Source organism: Nerophis ophidion, linkage group LG23, assembly GCF_033978795.1.
Source record: "Nerophis ophidion isolate RoL-2023_Sa linkage group LG23, RoL_Noph_v1.0, whole genome shotgun sequence".
Lineage (NCBI taxonomy): Eukaryota > Metazoa > Chordata > Actinopteri > Syngnathiformes > Syngnathidae > Nerophis > Nerophis ophidion.
Genome location: NC_084633.1, coordinates 17,737,907 through 17,749,347, shown reverse-complemented (window position 1 = coordinate 17,749,347; position 11,441 = coordinate 17,737,907). Strand labels below are relative to the sequence as shown.

General features: G+C 39.8%; 1 protein-coding gene across 1 annotated transcript in view; it reads left to right on the top strand.

Moving 5' to 3' along the window:
* Nucleotides 1-11,211, top strand: part of gga3b (golgi associated, gamma adaptin ear containing, ARF binding protein 3b) — a 30,541-nt gene extending 19,330 nt beyond the window's left edge. Inside the window, exons 14-17 of the mRNA XM_061885064.1 lie at nt 5,597-5,856; nt 5,949-6,118; nt 10,485-10,595; nt 10,670-11,211. Of these exons, the coding sequence (XP_061741048.1) occupies nt 5,597-5,856; nt 5,949-6,118; nt 10,485-10,595; nt 10,670-10,780 (652 nt within the window). The 3' untranslated portion in view covers nt 10,781-11,211. The remainder of the gene's footprint in view (nt 1-5,596; nt 5,857-5,948; nt 6,119-10,484; nt 10,596-10,669) is intronic.
* The last annotated feature ends 230 nt before the right edge of the window (nt 11,212-11,441 follow it).

Here is an 11,441-nt window from a genome sequence, read left to right as displayed (position 1 = left end):
ACAACGTCCGCATTACTGAAGACGCCGCACCGATCCGCCTGTCGATCTCACGATCCACTCTTCCCTCACTCGTGAACAAGACTCCTAGGTACTTGAACTCCTCCACTTGGGGCAGGGTCTCCTCCCCAACCCGGAGATGGCACTCCACCCTTTTCCGGGCGAGAACCATGGACTCGGACTTGGAGGTGCTGATTCTCACAACTGTACAAGCACTGTACAAGTATTAAATACACAATGAATTATATAACTGTGCTAGATCAGAAGAAACTAAATTCAGCTCTAGGAATGGAGAGTAATGAAGACTGAACACAGGTTTTAAGTTTAAACGGTACCAAATTATATTAAGGAATTATAGGAAAAATAAACAACAACAAACGGACATGCAAATTCGAATGGCCATTCACATTTTCAACATAAATTACAGAACGTTCAATATTTACAATGTGATACAGTACTTGATTCCGTCCTTGTTTTTATCAAAGATGGTATAAGCGCAACACGACAGTTCATTAAACGACCTTGCAATGTCCACGTTGTGGTGGCAGTGCCCAGAGGGGTTTTAGTGAAGGTAACAGGGTGAATGTGAACGTTCAGGAGGACAGAAATGAACACGTTTCGTTATGGAAAACCAAAGGGAAAAAACAGAGCGGCTGCTGAGGAGCCTCTTACCCGCCCGGGACTCGGTTGGGTGGATTCAGTTCGGTTGGTTCGGTTCCAGGCATAAAGCTTCAGACTCTAGTTCAGGCTCTAGCTCGCCATCCAACATGGCCAATTCCGCAGATAAATCACACTTAAACACTCTCGCACGACGACCCACGGCTTTAGTAGTTGGCTCCTGCAGCAACGTCCCTCTCGCTCTTCCTGGAAGCAGCCCACTACTGGATTTTATGCTTCCCGCAATAGGTCACGTGACCGCGTGACGCAATGACGCATGCGGTCATGTGACCGCGTGACGTAATGATGCACGCAAAGACACGAAAATAAATATCATATTTAATAGGGATTTGAAAGGTTATTTAAATAGAAAGGATATTTAATTAAAATTGTATTTAAATAGAAAGATATTTAATTAGAAATAATATTCAATGGGGTTTTGAAAGGATATTTAATGGGGTTTTGTCACCCAGGTTACAAAACAATACGTCATTGTGGACGTATTATTTTGACTCTTTCATGGAGCAAACTAAACGTTAAAGGCCTACTGAAATGAGATGTTCTTATTTAAACGGGGATAGCAGGTCCATTCTATGTGTCATACTTGATCATTTCGCGATATTGTCATATTTTTGCTGAAAGGATTTAGTAGAGAACATCCATGATAAAGTTTGCAACTTTTGGTCGCTAATAAAAAAGCCTTGCCTGTACCGGAAGTAGCAGACGATGACGTCACAAGGGTGAGGGCTCCTCACATTGTTTATAATGGGAGCCTCCAGCAGCAAGAGCTATTCAGACAGAGAAAACGACAATTTCCCCATTAATTTGAGCGAGGATGAAAGACTTGTGGCTGAGGATATTGATAAAATAATAAAAACAAGTGTAAATATCTTACTAAGATGTGTAAATATCATACTAACAGAAGTGTAAATAACATACTAACACGTGTAAATACTAAAATAAGTGTAAATATCCTACTAACATGTGTAAATATCATGCTTACATGTGTAAATATCATACTAAAACAAGTGTAAATATCATACTAACACGTGTAAATATACTAAAACAAGTGTAAATATCATACTAACACGTGTAAATATACTAAAACAAGTGTAAATATCATACTAACAGGTGTAAATATCCTACTAACACGTGTCAATATCCTACTAACACATGTAATTATCCTACTAACACATGTAAATATCATACTAACACGTCTAAATATACTAAAACAAGTGTAAATATCATACTAACACGTGTCAATATCCTACTAACACATGTAATTATCCTACTAACACATGTAAATATCATACTAACACGTCTAAATATACTAAAACAAGTGTAAATATCATACTAACACGCGTCAATATCCTACTAACACATGTAATTATCCTACTAACACATATAAACATCATACTAACACGTGTAAAAAATCATACTAACAAATGTGTTAATATCCTACTAACACATGTAAACATCATACTAACATGTGTAAAAATCTTACCAACATGTGTAAATATCCTACTAAAGTGTGTAAACATCATACTAACACGTGTAAATATCATACTAAAGTGTGTAATTATCCTACTAACACGTCTCAATATCCTACTAACACATGTAATTATCCTACTAACACATGTAAATATCATACTAACACGCGTCAATATCCTACTAACACATGTAATTATCCTACTAACACATATAAATATCATACTAACACGTGTAAAAAATCATACTAATACGTGTAAATATCATACTAACACAAGCGTAAATATCCTACTAACTCGTGTAAATATCATACTAACAAATGTGTCAATATCCTACTAACACATGTAATTATCCTACTAACACATGTAAATATCATACTCACAAATGTGTTAATATCCTACTAACACATGTAATTATCCTACTAACACATATAAACATCATACTAACACGCGTAAATATCTTACCAACATGTGTAAATATCCTACTAAAGTGTGTAAACATCATACTAACACGTGTAAATATCATACTAAAGTGTGTAATTATCCTACTAACGTGTAAATATGATACTAACAAGTGTAAATATCCTACTAACATGTGTAAATATCATGCTTACATGTGTAAATATCATACTAAAACAAGTGTAAATATCATACTAACATGTGTAAATATACTAAAACAAGTAAATATCATACTAACACGTGTCAATATCCTACTAACATGTAATTATCCTACTAACACATATAAATATCATACTAACACGTGTAAAAAATCATACTAATACGTGTAAATATCATACTAACACAAGCGTAAATATCCTACTAACTCATGTGTAAATATCATACTAACAAATGTGTTAATATCGTACCAACACATGTAAACATCATACTAACACATGTGTAAATATCATACTAACAAATGTGTTAATATCCTACTAACACATGTAAACATCATACTAACACGTGTGTAAATATCATACTAACAAATGTGTTAATATCCTACTAACACATGTAAACATCATACTAACACATGTGTAAATATCATACTAACAAATGTGTTAATATCCTACTAACACATGTAAACATCATACTAACACGTGTGTAAATATACTAACAAATGTGTTAATATCCTACTAACACATGTAAACATCATACTAACATGTGTAAATATCTTACCAACATGTGTAAATATCCTACTAAAGTGTGTAAACATCATACTAACACGTGTAAATATCATACTAAAGTGTGTAATTATCCTACTAACATGTGTAAATATGATACTAACAAGTGTAAATATCCTACTAACATGTGTAAATATCATGCTTACATGTGTAAATATCATACTAAAACAAGTGTAAATATCATACTAACGTGTAAATATCTTACCAACACGTGTAAATATCCTACTAAAGTGTATAAATATCATATTAACAGGTGTAAATATCATACTAACACACGTCAATATCCTACTAACACATGCAATAGAATAGAATAGAATAGAAAGTACTTTATTGATCCATGGGAGAAATTCAGCACCACAGTTCGCTCATTATAGATAATAAACACTAATATAAATACAGTCTATTATACAGCATTATTCACATGAATAACATAATCACAGTCTATTATACAGTATTATTCACATGTGAATAATATAAATAGTCTATTATACAGCATTATTCACATTTGAATAGTATAAATAGTCTCTTATACAGCATTATTCACATGTGAATAATATAAATACAGTCTATTATACAGCATTATTCACATCTGAATAATATAAATACAGTCTCTTATACATTTACGTACAGTAAAAAAAAAAACATATGCATTATACCTCCAAATTCTTTAGGACAAGCTAAAATCATCAGCCTGGAGGTTGGGTCTTGGACACAGTTGGGTGTTCCAACAGGACAATGACCCCAAACACACGTCAAAAGTGGTAAAGGAATGGCTAAATCAGGCTAGAATGAAACTTTTAGAATGGACTTCCCAAAGTCCTGACTTAAACATGTGGACAATGCTGAAGAAACAAGTCCGTGTCAGAAAACCAAGACATTTTGTCAAAAAGAGTGGTCAAAAATTTAAAACTGAAGCTTGTGGATGGCTACCACAATAAGGCTACTACAATAGCGCCTTATTGCAATGAAACTTGCCAAATATGAACACAGCTGTATGTATACTTTTGACCCAGCAGATTTGCTCACATTTTCCGTAGACCCATAATAAATTCATGAATGTTTTTTGTGACCAACAAGTACTCCAATCTCTCTATATCAGGGGTGCCCATTACGTCGATCGCGAGCTACCAGTCGACCGCGGGGGGTGTGTCAGTCGATCTCCAGCCAGGCTTTTAAAAAAAATAGACCTAAAAATTTGTGATCATCAATCTTCACCAAGACGTCACTTAAATGACATTCACGGTACCGGAGGGTCTTGTGAGATGACGCTGGCTGCTGCAAGATCATTATTATGAAAATATGACCGAGAGGAAGGCGAGAAACACTTTTTATTTCAACAGACTCTCGCGCCGTACCTTCCGTCAAAACTCTAAAGGCCGACTGCACATTTCCTATCTTCACAATAAAAGCCCTGCTTCATGCTGCCTGCGCTAACTAAATACAGAGTCTCGGAAAACTGGCGTGCACAAGCGATCCCTCAGAAAGCTGGCGTGCACAAGTGCTTTCCGAGACTCTTATTTTGTTAGCGCAGGCAGCATGAAGCAGGGCTTTTATTGTGAAGATAGGAAATGTGCAGTCGGCCTTTAGAGTTTTGACGGAAGGGACGGCGCGAAAGTCTGTTGAAATAAAAAGTGTTTCTCGCCTTCCTCTCTGTCATTTTTTCATAATAATGAACTGGCAGCAGCCAGCGTCATCTCACAAGACCCTCGGGTGCCGTGAATGTCAATCAAGCAAGCTACGGAATTTGCCGCCAATGTTTTTCTTGTAAAGTGTATGGAAGCTGGATGAATTAGATGCCAAAAACCAACCACTTTCATGTGGTATTGTACAGAAAGGACAACTTTTTTTCTCCTCCATTTGAAAATGTGGGCGTTATCATCATTACTGTCTGAATCCATTCAATGCAAGTCATCAGAATCAGGTAATACACCAACTTATATTCTTGTCTTCGTGAAAGAAAGACATCTATATGTGTTACACATGCTTGTATTATCATTAAACACATTTAACTTGTTTACAAAAATGTCTCTTTCATAAATAAATAAATATAAATGATATATATAAATGAGGTAGATCCCCTCGAGTTGGTCAATTGAAAAGTAGCTCGCCTGCAGAAAAAGTGTGGGCACCCCTGCTCTATATCATAAAGAAATAAGAGTTGTATAAATGATTGGAAACTCAAGACAGCCATGACATTATGTTCTTTACAAGTGTACGTAAACTTTTGACCACGACGATGCATTTGATGTGCTATTTGCTAATATTGTGTTTTACCAGTCCGATGATGATGATGAGCAACAGTTATGGGATGTCGGCAGTAGCTCCTCCTCCTATGGCAGCGCAGAGCTCCGCCTCCTCCACCTCGCTCCTCCAGGGCGTGATGCCCGCTTCTCCCGCACTGACCCAGACCATGGCCTCCGCCCCGGGCAGCCCGCTCTTCCGCTCCCTTTCCCCGTCGCTCCTCACGGGGAGCCCGGCCAGAGCTGCAGAAATCTCCCTGAGCAGCGTGCAGGTCCCCCTGGAGGCCATCAGACCCAGTAAGACGAGGCCTTGGAGAGAGAGAGAGAGAGATAGACAGGTTGTCATGTCTGCCGGCCCCTGATTGGCTGCCTGTCCTTACCTGTTTTAGGTAAAGTGTCGCCAGTCACCGCCTACGACAAAGACGGCGTGCGGGTTCTGCTCAACTTTGCGTCGGACTCTCCCCCCGGCCGACCTGACGTCCTGGTGATGGTGGTGTCCATGCTCAACACGGCGCCCCTCGCTGTTCATGGTGTAGTACTGCAAGCCGCCGTGCCCAAGGTAAAGATGTCCTTTTTTTTTTTTTTTCCCCCCCATTTAATTGTTATTGACATCCAGCATCAGACATTCCTATCCATTACATCATATATCTGTTGTCTGCCCTAAATATCAAAATATTTGTTTACATCCCAATGGCACACCCCCCAAAAAAGAAACAGCAAAAAAAATAACATTTACAGATAAATTCATTAAATAAATAATCCCTCCATCTATTTTCTACCGCTTATTCCATTCGGGGTCGCGGGGGGCTGGAGTCCATCTCAGCCACAATCGGGCGGAAGGCGGCGTACACCCTGGACAACTTGCCACCTCATTGCAGAATAATAATAATTAAAGCTGCAAGCAAGGATGGATGGGACCGACTTTTGCTGGTGTTTTTCTGCCTTTACCCATTTAACATATCTTTACCTGCACATTACCTACCTTCCCTGCATCCTGGGGTCACACTGGTGCTTCTTTCTGTCACCCATACATGCTGGTGCTTCCTGCCATCACCCAGACAACATATCATTACCTGCACATTACCTACCTTCTCTGCATCCTGGGGTCACACTGATGCTTCCTGCCATCACCCAGACAACATATTACCTGCACATTACCTACCTTCCCTGCATCCTGGGGTCACACTGGTGCTTCTTTCTGTCACCCATACATGCTGGTGCTTCCTGCCATCACTCAGACAACATATCATTACCTGCACATTACCTACCTTCTCTGCATCCTGGGGTCACACTGGTGCTTCCTGCCATCACCCAGACAACATATCATTACCTGCACATTACCTACCTTCCCTGCATCCTGGGGTCACACTGATGCTTCCTGCCATCACCCAGACAACATATCATTACCTGCACATTACCTACCTTCTCTGCATCCTGGGGTCACACTGATGCTTCCTGCCATCACCCAGACAACATATCATTACCTGCACATTACCTACCTTCCCTGCATCCTGGGGTCACACTGATGCTTCCTGCCATCACCCAGACAACATATCATTACCTACCTTCCCTGCATCCTGGGGTCACACTGATGCTTCCTGCCATCACCCAGACAACATATCATTACCTGCACATTACCTACCTTCCCTGCATCCTGGGGTCACACTGGTGCTTCTTTCTGTCACCCATACATGCTGGTGCTTCCTGCCATCACCCAGACAACATATCTTTACCAGCACATTACCTACCTTCTCTGTATCCTGGAGTCAAACTGGTGCCTCCTTCTTTCACTCAGTCAACATATCTTTACCTGCACATTACCTACCTTCCCTGCATCCTGGGGTCACACTGATGCTTCCTGCCATCACCCAGACAACATATCATTACCTGCACATTACCTACCTTCCCTGCATCCTGGGGTCACACTGGTGCTTCTTTCTGTCACCCATACATGCTGGTGCTTCCTGCCATCACCCATTCAACATATATTTACCTGCACATTACCTACCTTCTCTGTATCCTGGAGTCAAACCGGTGCCTCCTTCTTTCACCCAGTCAACATATCTTTACCTGCACGGTACCTACCTTCTCTGCATTGTGTGGTCATGCTGGTGCTTCCTGCTTTGATGCGGCCATCTTCAGACGGCAGCAGCATCAGCGCAGCTGTTCTTTTAAGGCTCATAAAATCAAAACCGGAGCAGTTAGAAAACTTGTTGCGCAACTTTTAATAAGAAGGGTTCAATCTCTTTCCTGTGCGAGTTTGAAGCCGACACAACAAACGCGCTCAGAGGAGATAATGTTTGAAAAAAGGTGACAGTTTTTTTACAAAACTTTGAAGGGGTAATTGCCAACTTCCTGTTGATTTTTGCTGAAGGATGTCAATTAATGAAATGTAGGTCTAAGTGAGACCTACATAGAGATTTTAGTTTCATGTCTCTACGACATTCCTAGCTAAAGTTACAAGCAGTTTTGTCTGTTTTTTCCCCAAGAGCAGTTTTGTCATTGTTTTATTCCTAGGGGGCGCTAGAGCACAATCTTGAGGTTTTTTTTTTCTTTTGTTTTTTTATTAGATCGCAATTTTCACCAGTCCTGATGTGTGTGTCGAGTTTGGTGAGTTTTGAAGCATTTTAAGGAGGGTCAAATTACAGCTCAAAGAGGCAAAAATGACATTTTTTATGAAACTTTTGTTTTGAAGGGGTTTTTGCCAACTTCCTGTAGATTTTTGCTGAAGGATGTAAGTGTATGCAATGTAGGTCTAAGTCAGACCTACATAGAGGTTTTTGGTTCATGTCTCAACGACATTCCTAACGGAAGTTACAAGCAGTTTTCTCTGTTTTTTTCCTAGGGGGCGCTATAGCGTAATTTTGAGTTTTGGGTTTTGGTTTTTTTGATTGGATCGCAATTTTCGCCAGTCCTGATGTGTGTGTTAAATTTGGTGAGTTTTGAAGCATGTTAAGGGGGTCAAATTACAGCTCAAAAAGGCGGCGGTATAATAATAATAAAACCTTAGATATACAATAGGGTCCTCTGTCCCAAAGGGACATTTGGTCCCTAATAATCAGAAATAAAATAGAAGTGTGGCCCTGTCCACTTGTTTATTACAGTGGAACCCCCATTAACAAACTTAATTGGTTCTTAAACAGGGTTCGTGAAGACAAGTTTGTATATTGAAGCAATGTAAACATAAATAATAAGTTCCAGCCTTGACAAAAGTCCATATTTTAGTAAAGGTTTGTACACTTTGAAATACAAACCGCAATACAGTACTGTTTATTAGACATTTACCAAGGGGGTGATGGATCAACTTTTGATTTTACAAACCCCCAAAACCAGTGAAGTTGGCACGTTGTGTAAATGTTAAATAAAAATAGAATACAATGATTTGCAAATCCTTTTCAACTTATATTCTATTGAATAGACTGCAAAGACAAGATATTTAACGATCCAACTGAGAAAGGGTATTTTTGGCAAATTTTAGCTCATTTTTAATTTGACGCATGCAACATGTTTTAAAAAAGCTGGCACGAGTGGCAAAAAAGACTGAGATAGTTGAGGAATGCTCATCAAACACTTATTTGGAACATCCCACAGGTGTGCAGGCTAATTGGGAACAGGTGGGTGCCATGATCGGGTATAGAAGCAGCTTCCATGAAATGCTCAGTCATTCACAAACAAGGATGGGTTGAGCGTCACCACTTTGTCAACAAATGCCTGAGCAAATTGTTTAAGAACAACATTTCTCAACGAGCTACTGCAAGGAATATAGGGATTTCACCATCTACGGTCCGTAATATCATCAAAAGGTACAGAAAATCTGGAGAAATCACTGCATGTAATCAATGATATTATGGACCTTCGATCCCTCAGGCAGTACTACATCAAAAAGCGAGTGTGTAAAGGATATCACCAGATGGGCTCAGGAACACTTCAGAAAACCACTGTCAGTAACTACAGTTCATCACTACATCTGTAAGTGCAAGTTAAAACTCTACCAAGCAAAGAGAAAGCAATTTATCAACAACACCCAGAAACGCAGCCGGCTATGCTGGGCTCGAGCTCATCTCAGATGGACTGATGCAGAGTGGGAAAGTGGTTTGTGGTCTGACGAGTCCACATTTCAAATAGTTTTTGGAAACTGTGGACGCCGTGTCCTCCAGAATAAAGAGGAAAAGAACCATTCGGATTGTTCTAGGCGCAAAGTTGAAAAGCCAGCATCTGTGATGGTATGGGGGTGTATTATTACCCAAAGCATGGGTAACTTACACATCTGTGAAGGCACTATTAATGCTGAAAGGTACATACAGGTTTTGGAGCAACATATGCTGCCATCTAAGCGCCGTCTTTTTCATGGACGCCCCTGCTTATTTCAGCAAGACAATGCCAAGCCACATTCAGCACGTGTTACAACAGCGTGGCTTCGTAGTAAAAGAGTGCGGGTACTTTCCTGGCCCGCCTGCAGTACAGACCTGTCTCCCATGGAAAATGTGTGGCGCATTATGAAGCGTAAAATACAACAGCGGAGACCCCGGACTGTTGAACGACTGAAGCTCTACATAAAACAAGAATGGGAAAGAATTCTACTTTCAAAGCTTGAACAATTAGTTTCCTCAGTTCCCAAACGTTTATTGAGTGTTGTTAAAGGAAAAGGTGATGTAACACAGTGGTGAACATGCCCTTTCCCAACTACTTTGGCACGTGTTGCAGCCATGAAATTCTAAGTTAATTATTATTTGCAACAACATCAAATATGTTGTCTTTGTAGCATATTCAACTGAAAATGGGTTGAAAATGATTTGCAAATCATTGTATTCTGTTTATATTTACATCTAACACAATTTCCCAACTCATATGGAAACAGGGTTTGTAATTACAGAACAATTAAAATAAAAGAACATTCCAATGACTTCCTTTTCTTTTCATACTAGTCGATGAAGGTGAAGCTGCAGCCTCCATCAGGAACAGAACTGGCCCCGTTCAACCCCATCTTGCCCCCGGCCTCCATCACACAGATCATGTTGTTGGCCAACCCGACAAAGGCAGGTGACACCCGTGTATGTCTTCCTACAACCTCATCAAATCCTGACATTTCTGTTTTTTTTTGCATTCTCAGGAGAAGGTGCGCCTGCGCTACAAGCTGGCTTTCAGGCTCGGAGATCGTCCGTGTAACGAGGTCGGAGAGGTGGACCAGTTCCCCCCGCCGGAGGCGTGGGGTCACCTATAGCGGCCTTCCTATTTCCAGTCCATCCAAGTGAGTTAGACCAATCGTCCCATATATAAAGAATATAAGGGTTGTTGTATTCATGCGGTTATAAAAACAGTTTTTGTCTTATCGTTATATTATTGAAGGTTATTCAATATTTGTAACTATTTATAGAGAGCTTCTATGCTTTTGTAAGTGGCGAACAAAATATAAACACTGGAAATGAGAACATATACTGAGTCAGCATAACGGACATGGACTGTCATGGAGAAGGCTTTTTATTTCTATTTGTCATGCCCTTGAGATTTTGTTTCGTTTTTGTCATGTTTGTTTTTGTTTTTTGGACATTCGGTTCCTGTTTGCACTTCCTTGTTTGCTTTATCACCATAGCTACTCATTGATTGTCACCTGTCACTCCCCTGTCCTCAGCTCTCACACCTGTTGTTAATAATCACAGCTATTATTTAAGCCACAGTTACCTGGCAACTTCACATATTACACAACTCCATTCAGGCCAAGCGATGCTGTTTCCCTCATGCTCATGTCACAGTAAGTTTTTGGTTTTCTTAATGCCACTGTGCAAGTGTTTTGTTTCATGTGTAAAAATTATAGCCTTTGTGCTAGTCTTTTGTTTTCTAGTCAAGGTTGTTCTCCGCCATTGTGCGCGCCTTTTGTTTGTGTT